General features: G+C 44.6%; 1 protein-coding gene across 1 annotated transcript in view; it reads right to left on the reverse strand.

Annotated features, from left to right (window-relative positions):
* Nucleotides 1-8,615: 8,615 nt before the first annotated feature.
* TENM4 (teneurin transmembrane protein 4) overlaps nt 8,616-16,132 on the reverse strand; it is a 387,133-nt gene continuing 379,616 nt past the window's right edge. Inside the window, exon 32 of the mRNA XM_058800438.1 lies at nt 8,616-10,187. Within this exon, the coding sequence (XP_058656421.1) occupies nt 9,429-10,187 (759 nt within the window). The 3' untranslated portion in view covers nt 8,616-9,428. The remainder of the gene's footprint in view (nt 10,188-16,132) is intronic.

Raw genomic sequence — 16,132 nt, forward strand, 5'->3', positions numbered from 1 at the left:
CGTCCAACTCACAATCATTCATGATATTCCCTTGCCTGGACTGTCACCGTTTCAGCAGGCTGCATTTAAAGGAGCTCCTTTGCCCTGGAAAATTCTCTGCAAAGGATCACCACCTAAAAATGACTGTTTCCAACTAGAACTGCCATGATTTGACAAAGGCTCAGCCAAGTTGTTTCAAAGGGATGCATTAATGACCAGAGAATTTTTTAAACCGAATCTCTTTGCTGAAGAGTCTCTGTCCCTGCTCTCAGCAGCAGTTCAGCTTTTCTGTATCTTGAATCTACACCCTTGTGGAGGAGGGCCAAAAGCATTGGGGGCACTGGATTGCAGCCCTCGACTTGGCCCAGGGTGGGGCTGCAGCAGCGCCCTGTCCGTGCTGTGCAGGAGGGGAAAGGGAGAGCGCTGCAGCTGGGATTTACCTGTCTGCGCTGTCTCATCACTGCATGGAGCATCTCACACCACACCCCTGCAGCGGGACAGTGCTGGAGGGACTCAGGGGAGCTCAGGGGAGCTGTGTGATGTGTCGTGTGATGCGCTGTGCCAGCCAGCCAGCAGCACTGTTTTGGCCCTGAGAAGGGTCATGAGGCTGAGCACTGACTCCTGGAGGGGTGACCCACCTGAAGGCACACTGCTTGTGTTCCACCAGTGTTCACTTCTCCCAGACAAATATAAGCAGCATTCTTTGGTTTTAGTACTTTTCAACTATATATGAGGTGTGGTCCATGGTTGAGGCTTTAGTTGCTTCCCTGTGGGAATGCAGGACAATTTTTTTCTTTGCTCCCACCCTGACAGCCTGGAGACACTCCTTGTAGCATTCTGAAAGATAAGCCAGAGTCCTCAGGCTATGGCCCCTATTAAAGACATGATGTGATAAGTCTGCCCAGGCCTATCAGACTGGCATGGCAGGGTGGCTGTCCCAAAAGCACTTGATTTACTACCCATAATATTTTGATTAAAACATTGGTCTTATCTGGCACAGCCACATGAGGCAGAGACAAACCTAGTTCGGTGACAACTTGAAATGTTGCCATTTCCTTGGCTACCCTCGGGGATTAGTCCTTGGTCCAGTGCATTTCAATATCATTATCAATGATTTAAGGCAGGGTCCTTTTTGATGATAAACTGCAGGTGGCACAGGAAGTGAGGGATGGCCGGTCACAGGGGAATCTGAATTCCTTGGCTAAGCACAGCTTAGGAAAAGGCACATGAGTAACAGCCTGATGCAAACTAAGGCATCTGATTTGGAGAAAGCAGACCAGACCAGACCCATGGGAAACCAGAGGCTCAGGGGAGGATGTCAGGGTTGCTGTGTAATTATCTCAGTAGCCACTTTCTGGGGCAAAAAAGAAGGGGACAATGCCTTTCTCTGGAGATAAAAATCTCAGATGAGCATAGGAGCGAGACCCTGCCCTGTGCACAAGGTAAGTTAAACTATCCTGCTGAAGGTAAGGTGACCAAGCACATCAGAGGATGGAAAAACTAAGACTATCCAGCAGCTGGAAAATGGACTTTGTGCCATGAGGCTGCAAGAGTCCATCGTGCTCAGCATGGCACAGAGAGAGCAAAGGGGGAACTTGGTTGGTGTCAAGGGGACGTTTGCTTTGCAGGATGGCTTGAGGAGCTGCAGTTGGAAAATAAAGGCTGTGGGACAGGGCCCTGAAAGAAAAGGCATATTGGTGGAGAAGATAAATAACATTCCACAAGGAATGGCCAAGCAAGGGTAGAAACCTCAGGGAAACCTTGCAGGCATCAATATGCACCAGCAGCTGGACTCCCCTCACCTTGCTCAAGGCGTGCATGCAAAGAGGCCTCACCTGGCTCCTGTGGCTCTGCCTGGTGTCAAGGGAGAAAGAGAGATGCTGTTTATTTCCCCTATCACAGCCATCTACCTCCAGAGGAGAGGGATTCCACACAGAACTGGGCTTTATTCTAGAAGACCCAATTTCACTTGGTTTTGGAGAGCAGCACAATGCTCAGGCAGTAAAGCTAGATAGCAACTCCCTGCTCCTCTTCCAGTGATCACTGCCCAGTCCTATGCTTCATTTTCCCATTAGGTTCTCCCCAAGGGCCACCAAGGATGCTTCCCTCCACATCTTTTCTGAACATGCATGTTTTTGGCCTCTGTTTCCTGAAGTTACTCTGGATTTTTTCCTGAAGCACCAGAGCAGGCTGCCAGTGGGGCTGGGCCAGGCAGTGTCAAGAATCACAAGGGAGTTTCCCTGGGTCACTGTGGAATGTGCTGCAGCAGCTTCTCCTCCCCCTCTGCATGAATGAGGATCAGATGCACAGGTTTCTGCTGGATGTATCACTGAATCCAATGCTATCCTGATTTGTTAAGCATCTTTTGGAGTTCATAATGTAGTTTCTCAGTTAGGTTATCCTTCTCCTGGAATGGGGGCTCCTGCAGTAGAGGGAGGCTCTGAATCCCAAGCATCACCTCCTGGCAAAGCCTTGGGGCACCTGCAATCCCACACCCTATGTACAGGTGGGAAATGCACCTCCAAGTGCAAATTTCAGGAGTGGGGGGACACTTTGGTCAACTCTTTTGCCAGGTGCATCTCCCAGGTAAGGGCCAAACAGCTGGGGTGAAGAAATCCAACATTTTCACAGAAAAAAAGAAAACACTATTTAAACACAAAATATTCTTTTATTTGTCACTGAAGGCTACACATGGTCATTTCTGTCTGTTTGCTTTTTTTTTTTTTCCTAGAAGGTATCTACATCTGCACTTATTTACAGCCTGGTTGTATTTACACAGTCAAGAATACAGTATTAGAAACACAAAGTATCGAGAAAAAAAAATTTCTCAAAAAATTAGTTCCAGACTTCAGGAAAATTATTACACAGGGTAATGACAAGAGTCTTCAGTGCTGGGCTTACAGATGCAGCTTTGATACAAAGTCCTCTTCTCGGCTGGAGCTGCATTAGAAGTCCTCTCACAAAATAAACATTTTACTTTATAGAAAAGTGTGATTCTTTGATTGGTTATTTCAACAATATCTACGACTGTCCAAACATTTTATTTTTCTTTTTTGAAAGTTTTAGTGTTTGCTTGAACAATTTCCATCTCTAAGGAAAAAAAGTTATATATATATATGTATATATTTTTTTAGTTAATTTTCATTTGTCGTTTTCTATGCTCCCCAGAAAGCACTGACCTCTGGAATGGGAGTTAACAGCTGAGCTATGTAACACTTGGTCAGGAACACAAAGTTTTATGGTAATTAAAGGAGAGTACAAAAGAAACACAGATTTCCCTAGGGTGGGCTGGGTTGTTTTTGACTGGGGTGGCAGAGGATGGAAAATTGCCACAGGAAATGGCCCCCAGGATGTGCAATGGCCCTTCATCCAGGAGGGAGAAGGGGGGTCCTGGACAGGGCCCTCCGTGCCCCCAAGGTGTCTGTTTAAAATTTGCTCTACAGTCGCAAGTAATTTTATTTAAATATTTTCAAGAGATGGAAAAAAACCCAACCCAAAACAAATAAACCAAAAAATAAAAAAAAAGCAAACACAAGAAGGCTTTGGGTTATATTTTTATTTTTACAAAACTCATGGAAATTCTTTGGTGTAACGGGGGACTATTTAGTGATCATAATAAAATGAGTGATTATAATAAAAAGAGGTACTGAAAAACTAGCTTGTCCTGTGGAGGACTGTAGCAACAGGAGCAAAAATGCCCCAGGCCATGCTCACCGTGCGATGGAGGATGCTGCTGGCCACATGGCAGCCAGACTTTATCCCATCAAATTCATCCCTGGCATGGAGGCACAGTGTTCATATTCACCAGGTCTGGCAGTGCCACCAGGGCAAGGAGATAAACTGAGTAAGATTTAACAAGCAAAGCGATCTCCCTAGCTCCATTATTAACGTTACAGGCAGTCGTTTCTCCTCCCCTTTTAAAAAGCAGCCACAGGACTAACCATGATCCCTGGCCCTGGTTTCAATTACGCCGAGATTGAATCAAAACAGACTGCTGTGCCGTAAATACGAGGGGGGCCCTCTCTGTAAATCGTAAAATTGAATTCTAAAATTTCATGTTAAGAGCCTTGTCTTTGCATAATGGATTGCGCTGCCATCCATCACGGTGACACTTACAAGTCACAGCTGAAAAAGTACTTTATTAGATTTTTTTTTTTAACAATTTTGATTTATTCTGGTTACACTGTCTGTATAATAGACTGAGCAGAATTTCATGCCAGTCCCTACACTCAATAAAGCAACTACAGATATATTACAGAAATCCCTCACTGTTCCTAAGTTATGGCCAAATGGTGTCTCAGGGACTGCTCCCAGTCATCTGTGTCTTCTAAACCTGAATCAAGCACCGGGCTCTTAATGACCTTCATCTCATCAGCTCTCGCCTGGTGTTGTTTAGCATTGTTGGCCCATTTTCACTGTGGCTCTGATCAATAGCTGTGATGACAAAGATATGATGAGCTGCGTGACTCCCTCCGGTCACTGCTGCTTAATGATTTTTCCAAGTGCCAATCTCCAGTTGAAAGGGAAAAAATAAAATAAAATAAAGATCTCAGAGGAAACAAACGTGGCATTTCTCATGATGCCTAATTGGTCTTGCTCCTCTCCCTCTGGGCTGGGTTCACACGATGTTTTTCAGCTGCAGAGTCCTCATGGCACTGCTTGTGTTTGGATGCCACACCAAGTAAGTCTCATCACTGTCGTTCCTTCAAAGGGAGCATGGTTCAGTAACAGCTCCAGCTACTGAAGACTTGAGCTGTTGCTCTTTATTGCTGTCACTGAGAGATGCAGCCTCTGCTCCAAAGCACTGCATTTTCTCCTCTGAGCTGTGAGATTTGGACAGGATCCTTCTCACTACTCTTTGGACTGGAGACAAGACCAGAGTTGAAAGTAAGTGAAGTTACACCTCTGTATTTTGATGGGGAACTCCTTTTGGTGAGGGCTCAGTCCTCTTTTTGGGAGTCAAGAACGAAAATGACTTCTCAAAAATCAAACCTTAAAGCACATGAGACTTAAAGCACAGTGACATTTTCCCCAGGAGATGGTCTGCCACACCTTTCAATGGGCCTTTGAAACAGCATCTAGAGCAATTGTTGGCATGCTGGAGGGAAGGGATGCCATCCAGAGGGCCCTTGAGAAGCCTGAGTGGTGGACCAGTGTGAACCTCATAAGTTCAGCTGGGGCAATCCCAAGCACAAATACAGGCTGGGCAGAGAATGGATGGAGTGCATACCTAGGGAGAAATATGGGGGTGCTGTTGGGTGAGAAGTTCAACATGACCCATCAGGGAGCAGTCACAGCTCAGAAAGCCAAACGTGTCCTGCGCTGCATCACCAGCAGTGTGGGCAGCAGGGCAAAATTCTGCCCCCTGCTCTGCCCTAACCAGATCCCCCCTGGAGTGCTGCATCCAGCTCTGAGGGCCCCAACACAAGAAAGATGTTGAGCTGTTGGAGCAAGTCTGGAGGAGGCTGCTAAGATGCTCACAGTGTTGCTCAGCCTGGAGAAGACTCTGGGAACCCCCTAGAGACCCTTCCAGTGCCTAAGGGGCTCCTAGAGAGCTGGAGAGGGACTTTGACAAGGGCATGGAGTGACAGGACAATGTGGCATGGCTTCAAACAGAAAGAGTAGATTAAGAATTGGGAAGAAATTATTTCCTGTGAGGGTGGTGAGGCACTGGCACAGGTCGCCCAGAGAAACTCTGCATATTCCATCCCTGGAAGGGTTCAAGGCCAGCTTGGATGGGGTTTTCACCTTTTAGTGAAAGGTGTTGCTGCCCATGGCAGGTGGTTGAAACTGGATGATCTTTAAGGTTCTTTCCAACACAAACCAGTCCCTGATCCTATGATAGGGAGTTAAGTGCTGTGGGATTTGCACCCAAGACCTTCCACTCTCATGGAAGCATTAAATTACTTCACGCCTGCACACAGACAAAGCAAGAAGGGCCAGGCAACCAGAATGGTCCCTTGGGGAGGCAAAATAGACAACAAAAATGCTGGGAAGGAGCTACAGGGCCATCAGTAAAGTGAAAATGCACTTGGGATCCTGTAGAAAAAGCATTTTTTCACTAATGAATGGGTAAATTTAGTGCTTCAGGACTGAAAATTTTTTGCCATCTAGGTGAGGTGGAAAGCTTTCACAGAGGCTGAGGATTCAGGAATGTATTAGCTGTCTTTGGACAGGTTTTTCCCCAGTATTAGACAGCCATCCCTATTAAATTTTTGTTTTGATAGAAAGGAGCAACATATACATATATATACTTTTATAGCTATATTTTCCCCCCTTTTGACACAATGTCCATAGTTTCCATACGAGCTGCAGGCCCAGGAGAAGACTGTCATGGGCCCAGCAGGCAGACAGGTGTAGTCACATCCCAGTGCTGCTTGAGGATGCAGAAAAATGCAACACGAGGGTCTTGCCTTGGCCATGGCACAGAGCTCTGAGCTCCTGGCTCTGGGCATGCTGGACAAGCATGGGGGGACTGGGAGACTCTTGAAAAATGGGTGAACTCCTCAAAGTCATTAGCTCATGTAATAACCTGAAGAGTCTGCGTAAGGCTGTAGAGGTGCCATCTCAGGCTGGCAGGGTTCCAGTAGGAATATTTTACACTCCAATCTCTTTTCTTGACTCCGTGGAAAAATGGCCCATTTATTCTTGCACTGCACCTCTTAGCATTGTAACACATGGATGCAGATGGATACAGAAGCATCACTTTTCTTCGGAGCTGCTTGGAATGGGGCAGTGTAAATGGGAGGCACAATGAGCTCTCTCTGCTCTGTGGGTCTTTTACCAGGGGTTCATACCTTTTGACCCTGCCTCCTGCAGATCTCTTTTCATTCCATTCATGCTGTTTGAGACACTCACAGCCATCACAAGTTTGAGGTTTTGAGAGGGATTTGTTCCTAGTGTGACTTGGAGAGAGGGAAGCAGGGAGCTGGACAGCACTGGCAAGAAGGTGCTGCTTCCTTTGAGTAGGTGGTTACTGCTGGTTTGGCTAACACTGCCCCTGACCCCCACCTGTGCATCCTCAGGGCAACCCAGGCTTGCCAAGCACTTTATACCAGCCATACAGGTGGGAATGCCATGGCCTTTTAACCATCCCTGGCAGGCAGCAGCCAAAGCAACTGCTCCCTTGTAAAAGCCTGGAGCAGGTCTGGCCAACACGTCTTCTCCCACCTGGCTCTGCCAGAACTGGATACCCTTTCCAGCTGCCTGTGGTTCACTCTTGCCAAAGTAATAAAGGTTGTGTGCTGCAAGGGGTGGTTCAGAGTACAGCGCTGGGACACAGCACCAGCATCAACATCCTTGCTGCAAGCAGGAGAGAAAAGCAGAAAATCAAACCCATAACATTGGTCATTGCCACACAGCCAAAGGTATTAGGGATTCGGAAATGGAGGAGGAACAGTCTGTTAGGGGAATTTCTATCCCATCACCTTCCTCCTGGCAAGCACCCGGGAACAGACAGGCAAGGCAGACGGAGCTGGCAGCCGGCTGCTATGGAGAAGCCGTGAGAGCACGGGGGCTGCCAATGTTTCACTGCTCAAGGACTGCATGGCCAACACACGCCCCCGCTGTATCTGGGCTCAGATCCTGCAGACGGGTGCCAGTCTGTGTTGGAGGATGGCAGTGGTAGTGGCATGAGTGCAGAAGAGCTGTCTCTGAGTACACAGGTGCATTGTAGGACTCTGAGTAAGGAAACAGCCTTGGCATGGAGTTGTCTTGGGTTATCTCTCTGCAGAACTGGGAAAAGCCAAAGTGGATGGAATTAAAAAAAAAATTAAAAAATCAGGGCTGAGCTGTTCCCAGAGAGACACACGAGAGCTCTTACAGTCAGGACATATGCAGGCATCAGTGTGATAGAGACATCTATCTAGGACCAGGGTTGGCCACCTCCAGCCAGAGCTCCATTGAGAGGTGGGGTAACACTTCTGCCTGCAGGAACAGCACAGGACTGTTTCAGGCGGGGAAGAGGATGCTGAGCTCATCTCCTTGCTCCCTTGAATTTCAAGGACTCTTCCAAATACCAGAGCACAGAGGTTTTGTGAATAAAAATTACATTAGCATGCTGAGCAACTTTGTCAGCAGTTTCTTATTAAAGCACTTGGTCCTCTCTGTAGTGGGCATTTCCACTAACCTCCCCCTCGTCACTGCTAACAGTCAAGTGGGCTCTCCATTAAATTTGAGCTCATGTAAGAAACAGTGAGAGGGTTGATTTCATATTCTCCTTCTTGTCCCACCACGCACAAGCTGTTGCTACTTATTAAACATTTTAAAATCCCTGCTGCCAAAGTCCCCAGGAGACATTTATCTGCCATAGTCATAAACGACTTGCCAGCATGCTACTCCAAACTGCATTTCCCAGCCAATAAATACAAGCTCCAGAATCAGGAAAAGCAGGGTTTGGCTCTAATTTTCAGTGGTATGTCACTGGGATACTATAACTACTTTTAAATTCAAATCAGCTTCCTAGATACAGCACAGTGGACTGTTAAACACGTAGCCTCATGTACTGAAACACTATACATTTAATGAAGTTATGCCATTAGCAAATGTACAACATGGGTGCATTAAATCCACCTATAGAACAGCTCTACGTATGAGAGAGGATTTATTTTAGCTTTTCTCAATAGAGCAGGAGTCCCTTTTCTTGGCTTTTGCTAGGTTATTTAACTAAAACCAGGATTTGCGCACACACAAAAAACCCCAAAAAGTATCTACTCTCATAATGAAAAAAGACCAATTTTTTCTGTTTTTTTATTCCAGTTCAGGAAGGAAGAGAATCATCTTGCAAGGTAATATAATCAGTTCCTTTGTCTCTATAATCTACTTCTGCTCAGCAGGAGCCCCCAAAGAAACACTTTATGTCCCAAGTGAAACATGAAAACTACTTGTAAGGTCCCTTTTGAGGCACATGATTTGGACGGTCACTTTCAGAGTATCAGAATCAGCGTTGTCTTCCATCTCCTTTCTTTCTGGGAAGAGCTCTCTGGCATGCCATGGGCTCCCCCTGCTCCAGGTGGAAGGCTATGTCCCTGCCCCAAATCAGAAAGGATTAGGATGACACAAGTTAGCACAGACACCCATTTCGCACTTACACCTAAGGACTTACGTTGACGACTCCCCACTTCAAATTCCTCACAAAGAGGGGGAAAAGAAACAAAAAAACCCAAAACAAACAAACAGAAAAAAGGACAAGAGACAGTAAATTTCACTGTGATCACACTACGGCAAAATATACCTTCTGTTCATTGCAAAAAACGCATGAAGGCCAAATTAAAGCGGGAAAAAAGTATGTTGCATGAGTTACAGTGCAACCGTATTATTCCTTCTCTTTCTATTTTCCTCCCACCCCACCTTGTTCAGTTTAGAAAAAGGATTGAGTACAACACAGTCAGGTAAGTGGCCACAAAAGAGTAGCTGTCTTTGGCAAGAAGTCACCGCATTGACCCTCTCTGTCACCTTCTGCCCATTTCGCTCTGTCTCATGAAGTGGATGTTGTTGGCGCTGTCTGAGAGTTCAGGGTACTGCTCCACTGAGATCACAAAATAGCCATCGTAGCCCTGTACCCGGCCCGTGTTTAGCACTTGTTGCTTCTCCCCTTCTGTCCACGAGCGAATACCCTCCTCCCCATCCCGCAGTCTCTGCTGTTCCCGGGACCAAGCTTGGGTGACGGCGCGCTGTCGGGCCAGCTCCAGGACGCGTGCCTTCTCCTCGTCCAAGGTGGTCCCGTAGCGCGTGTTTAGACACAGTGCACCGTACTGGAGCTGGATGTCCGTGTAGCGTCTAGTCCTCCCACTCAGCACTGTGTTGATCTGGGACACTGTCACATTCACGCCGTTCTCCAGGGTCCTCCGCCCGCCGCTGAGGCCCAGGATGGACAGGTCGCCCTCCGACGGCCCCTGCTTGATGAAATAGTGTGTGTCCACCCCGTCGATGGTGAAGTGCAAGTTCTCCAGGTAGTGGGCATTGTTCAGGATGGCTGCGATCCTCCGTCCATCCTCATTGGCCACGCTGATGATGTCCGTGGCCACACGCCCGTCTTTCATGGCGAACTTGACGCCCTTGCCAAAGATGGAGCCTCCAGAAGCAAAGTTCTTGTTCTTCTTGACGTGCCGGCATCCAGCGATGCTGGAGCTGTAGATCTGTTCAAAGCGCTCCAGGGTGACAAAAGCCTTCAGCTGCTTCTGCACTTCACACTGGACCCCCAAAATGGACTGAGCAGGGAGAGAAAGAACAGAACGACATATTAGAAAGAGAAATCTGATGTCCCAAAAGCATTATTAGGATGCTGGAGAGCAGGAGAACATACTAGAGACATGTAATGAAGAGCTCCATTATTTTTTCCCCCTTATCACATTTTTTCAAAATTTTAATTCCTTTTCATGGGAGAGAAATGTTGTCCCCTCCTAATGCTCATTGTTTCTGAAACCTGAACTGTATTTAATCTCATAGATTGAAGGATGTAAAGGTAGAAAATTATTTTTTTGCCTCAGTGGTGTGGGCGTTGAGTTTGGATGCATAATTAGGTTGTGTTTCAGTGTTCTTCTGCATATAAGAAACAATTTGTCTTGTGGCCATGATGCTTTACCAAATGCTTTCAGCTTTTCTGTGAAACGTGGAAGTATTTCTAAAAGTTTCTTCTATTTTAACTCCACATTGTAACTCCTTGTGCTCCTTGCCCCGCATGACCTGTATGACCCTCAGAGTGGCCATAACCTCTTGATATTCCATTTCAGCCTGCCTAAAGCAGGTTGTTCAAAACTCAAGGAAGGCATTATATCCAAAACTTATTTCCTGGAAACCCCCTACAATTTGCCAGGCTCCCTGAGTTAAAGCCAACCACATCTGATGCTCAAGTTTTAGCTTATTTTGAAGCAAAAATTGAGAGACAACAGCCCAGATCATTTGCAGTCCAGTGCAATACAAAGGCACTTTTGCTGTTAGGGTATAATGGAGCAAGCACACAGTGAGTCAGCAGCTCATCATTACTGCAGAATGTTCTGGAAATGCTCCCATCAATTCATGGCAGTGCTGACTTACAGACTCCTGTTCATGAACAATTATTTGCTCAAATTTCACAAAAGCAAGAGGATTCTATGACAAAACTCTCCTGGCACTGCCAACGGCTCAGTTCAATAGTGTAATGACACACAGGATTAAAAATAGGCTACAAAGTTTACTCCATTCCAATTATTTTGAGGAAATTAAACACCCATGAAGAATATTGCCCTAAACTGTCCATGAACTAGAGATTCACATCCTGGGTGCAAGAAGACAATCCAGATGATGCAGGCATTTCAGTGTGGACCTCTCACACAAGACTTAGTAATATAACAAGGGAAGTGAAATAAAACCTAATTTCCATGGTGGCCATTATTGGGTCAAAGGGTAGATAGAGGTCCAATTGTGTCAGGAACCCACGTTTTAAAAAAGGAATCCACTTGCTGTGGCAGTTACGTCCAAATATGGACAACACTGGACAAAACTAGACCAGTGAAGAGCTTTTTGCTTTTATTTCCAGCACATCAGTCTCAAGACATACAATGGAGACATGATGTTAACAGCTCGCTGATCCACAGAGAATGCCCAGAGAAGGTGGGGTGATACAGAATGACATAAAACTATCTCAGTCTAGATTTCAGCCAATCATACATAGAACAACACATATTGACAAGCATTCTATCCAATCTTATAAAACACACGTAATGGTAGTTAAAACAAAGACTGGTTCATAAGAGACAAAGAACAGAGCTCTATTCATGCTAACCTTCTAAACATATACATTAAATAACTTTGTTGCCATCTTAAAGCCAATTCTACAGAGGCCTATTGTTGTTTGTCACGTCTACTGCTTGGGAAACTTTTCTGCTTGCTTGGGAAACTTTTCTGCTGTATCTGCAATGCTAACAAAACTTCAACCTGAGGCCTATACTTTCTTTTTAACCATTTCTTAAAAACTTTCTAACTTTATGGATTCCAGCATTTCCCCCTCTCTGTTTGACTTAGAAGCTTTTATTTTCTTGTCGCTTGCTACTTGCGTTTCATAGCTCTATTGCAAAATTTCTGCTTATTATCTGTTGGAGACTTATTTGCACTAAACTGAAGCATTGCTATATTATGGCACAGCAACTTAATGCTGTGAAGGCTCAATCTTTGAAAGAGATATGAATCATGTTTGGCAACAGTCACAAGTCATTGTTCGAAAAACTCTGGTCGATTCTAAGGTCCTAATTCAAAACTTTCGTTCATGTTTATACTTCCGTCTACTGCTTTCGTGAGATTTCGAACACTCTCTGTACTTCTACTTCTTAACTCTCTTGCTTGTATGACAAAAACTTCTCAGACTGTTTTGTTCATCATTCGCTAAACACAACAAAGTATACAAGGTACTACTATCAATATTAGTATTAGAACACTTAATACATAAAGACCTATCTTGCAAAGTTGCTTTAGCTAAGGTGCAAAACTCTAATTTTGAAACAAATCATTTAGCTAGGAACTTCTATCTTCTTTAATTTGGGCTATCAGATTCTTCAATTTTTGAATGCTTTTGTGAATGGATTCAGAATGATCGGACAAATTCATACAACACAATCTTTCAAATTCTTTACAACTATGCTTTTTTGCTAGTAAAAGAAAATCAATGGCTGCTCTGTTTTGAAGAGTAGCATGTCTAATACTATCAACATTGGTTAACATATCACTGATTGCAGAGGATGTGGCATTAGCTTGTTTGCTCAGCCAGCATCTAACTTGATGTAATTGTCTCAATGCCACTGCTGAAGCTAATTGGGGTAAAAATATACCTGCTGAAACTCTTCTGGCGGCATTCTAGAGCATAAAATCACTCTGAGGCCTATACTTTTTTTTTTAACCATTTCTTAAAAACTTTCTAACTTTATAAATTCCAGCAGCCATTTCCAGGGAAGAGTCATAAAGTATTAAAAAAAAAAAAAGGGGTTGAGCATTGCCACATTGCCACTTACTAAGAAGTTATGAGCAGTTTTGACTGTTAAAAGGGAAAACTATAAGGGAATAGAGGAATACAACTTCAAAAGCACATTTTAGGTTGTAGAACATTAAAATTCCCAGAAATTACTTTTGTTCAAAGTGCTGAGCAGGCTGGTGTACCTTCTCCATTTCCCCTTTTGATTGACAGCATAGCAGGTGGAGCAGGAACCAGTTTCCTATGAAAAAGGAGCTCTTTCTGGTTTTCTCCATCCTGCCTGTGGGGCATCTCACACGTCCCCTAGAGAGCAATGTAATTAACAGACTGGTAGGGAGCCGAGCCCAGCTTCTCTGCCAATTGCACAAGTGCTCTAATTATGCAAAAAATGGACGTAATTAATGTAGATGTCAGTGATGATGGACATGGAACAATTAGTCTTCTAGGCTTCATAAAACACTTACTGTTCTAAACAAGTGCACACTGCATAGCCTTGGTAATTAGCTACTTCCTCTTCAAAGAAGTTGAAATGGAGAGTTCTTCTCCGGTGTATCTCATATGGGTTGACTCTAGGTGGTCCCTTAGCCACTTTGTATGTCATGCTGCCTTTCCAACTTGCCTCAGCAACATTTACCAGTGATGGGAAAAGGCATCTCTCAGCGCTCATACCAAATCACTGCTCACTCAAGGATGTAAATCAGGTTTTCTGGCTACACTGCTATGTCCTGTGATCACTTATGTATCACCATATACATATACATCACCTTGTTTACCAGCAGGGGAGTGATAAAGAGTCCCTGGAATTAATTGCACCATCTACTGATTATCACCTTGGAGAAGGGAGCTCGGGGAGGTCAGGCAGTACTGGGCATGGACGAATAATTCCTATCAGAAATTGCCCCTGTTCCCCTTCAATTTTGTCTTCATCACCTTATTCTTGATGAGCTGCAGGAACTCCAGTATGTTCTCGATTATGAGCAAATTATTAGGTAAAGATCCTCTATTAATGTCTCCAAATTAGGTTGCCCCAACAAACCAGTGGATCTGGACACCACCATAATATCAAAATTCACAGGCAGAGACCTACCTTCAGGTGTCTTAATCAAGAACAAGAGCACAATCAAAAAAGGGTTTTCTATTGAGGACTGGTTACTTCTGGGCTCTCCCCACCTTTTTTTCACATAAGGAAGTAGGAAATGAGATGTGCAAAGCTGTAATGCTGAACATTCACCTTCAGTTAAAATCACAGACTGGTTTGGGATGGAAGGAACCTTAAAGACCATCTAGTTCCAAACCTCCTGCCACAGGCAGGGGCAACTTCCACTACACCAGGCTGCTCAAATTTAACTATTAGCTATCAACAATTTCAATAACCAAATGCATCTCTGTTACCTTAAAAACAAGCCCAGGATGACTTTGAAATGACTTTTTGAGTGCATTTATTTGATAAAAGAATGTATTTGGGAACAGCATTCTGTTAAAAGGAAAAGCAAACACATCCAACAGAAAAAAAACCCCAACCAACAAATTCAAGCAAACCAGAGCACAGCCAGACTATAAAGAGGGTGGAGGCAAACAGATTGTACGTAGTTCAAAGAAGCAATGTATCCCTGACTTTGAAATTACCATTTCTGTTCAATCTTAGAACTCATGTCAATGAACTGGCAAGGAAAAGAAACAGAAAATTTCCATCCAAAGCTGCAGTGGCATGTGCTATTCTCTAAAAATTGCTACTGCTTTTAGCAACTGTAAACCAAGGCATCTATATACCGGTTTTACAGAAGAAAGAAGGGAATTTATCGCTATTTTATTTCAATATTTGTTGCTCGATGTGAGTGACAAATATGCTGGATTTGTTTTTTCTCACAGTCTTTTTTAATCAGATGTCCTTAGGTGACATTTCACTTTATCTAGTAACAACCCTTTGGAGAGAAGAGAACGACCTTCACCATTTGTTCTCTGCTGCACAAAGCTCAGGAGAGCGGCACATTACCAGGATCTCTGAATAGCCTCTTGCATTTTGCCAGCACCTCTTGAGGATTTGAAATACCATCGCCAGATCCTATCATCTGTTGTTTTTAAATACTGCCTTCCAGTGTGAGACTGAAAGCTTTAATTTCCCATCAAGGATCCAAGATGTGAAATACGTGAACATGTTTCCAAGTTTCTTTCTATCCTTGTGCCATTATAGACAGATAGGTGTTTCTCTTACCACCATATGGCTTACAACGCAGAAAGCCACTTTTTCCAATAGGTTTGGAAGTTATGATTTCTCTGATATATGATTCATTTTTAACTCCTTCCTATCTATCACAGAATCACAGAAAGGCTTGGTCTGTAAGGGACCTAAAAGATGATCTTCTTCTAACCCTCCCACCACGATGCTCCCACTAGACCAGGCTGCCCAAAGCCCCATCCAACCTGGCCTTGAACAATCCCAGGGATGGGGTATCCACATCTTGTCTGGGCAACCTGTGCCAGTGCCTCACTGCTCTCTGGGTACAGAATTTCTTCCTAACATCTAATCTATACCTCTACTGTTTTAATTAAAAACTGTTCCCCTTTGACCTATCCCTATTTGCCAGTGCAAAAAGTTGCTCTCCCTCTTTTTTATAAGCCCTCTTTTTATTTACCCTGTAGCTCTCTGTTAACAAAGCCATTGTTCAGCCATCAGCTCCTCCCTATATTCCATGTGGCCATAACCTGGAGACAAGTCTCTGTTCGGATGTGCCCACCAGCATGGCTGCACTGCAGGCTCTTGGGTTGTCCAAGAGGTGACGTGTGGGGCAGCAGAGGTGAGCCAGCAAGGCCAGTGCTCTGGATGCTGGCTGGCTGGCTGGGAATGAGCCAAACAGGAGCACTAACTCGGGCTTAGAGGGCAGGTCACTCCTCTACCTCACCACTGCATATGACTGTATGGGGATAACGAGGTTGAGTTCATTAAACAGATTTCAAGTGTGGAGAAGTAAGAGGATTTGCCTCTTCCTCTTGCTCATCACTTTATAGATTTCTCATCTATTTTCATAAAGCCCCAAGAGCTTAATGTTTTTGAGACTTCAACTCTTTTCCCTGCATTGGATTCTTTGAAAACTGACCACTGCATTTGTGAAACATAACTGGGAGCTGATGGACAGACATGCAGACAGTGTGGCAGTCCAAGCCCAGGCCAAAGCAACTGCAATGTCAGGATACCTTCCCTGAATGATGAACACT

Source organism: Ammospiza caudacuta, chromosome 2 (assembly GCF_027887145.1).
Source record: "Ammospiza caudacuta isolate bAmmCau1 chromosome 2, bAmmCau1.pri, whole genome shotgun sequence".
In the NCBI taxonomy this organism is placed as follows: domain Eukaryota; kingdom Metazoa; phylum Chordata; class Aves; order Passeriformes; family Passerellidae; genus Ammospiza; species Ammospiza caudacuta.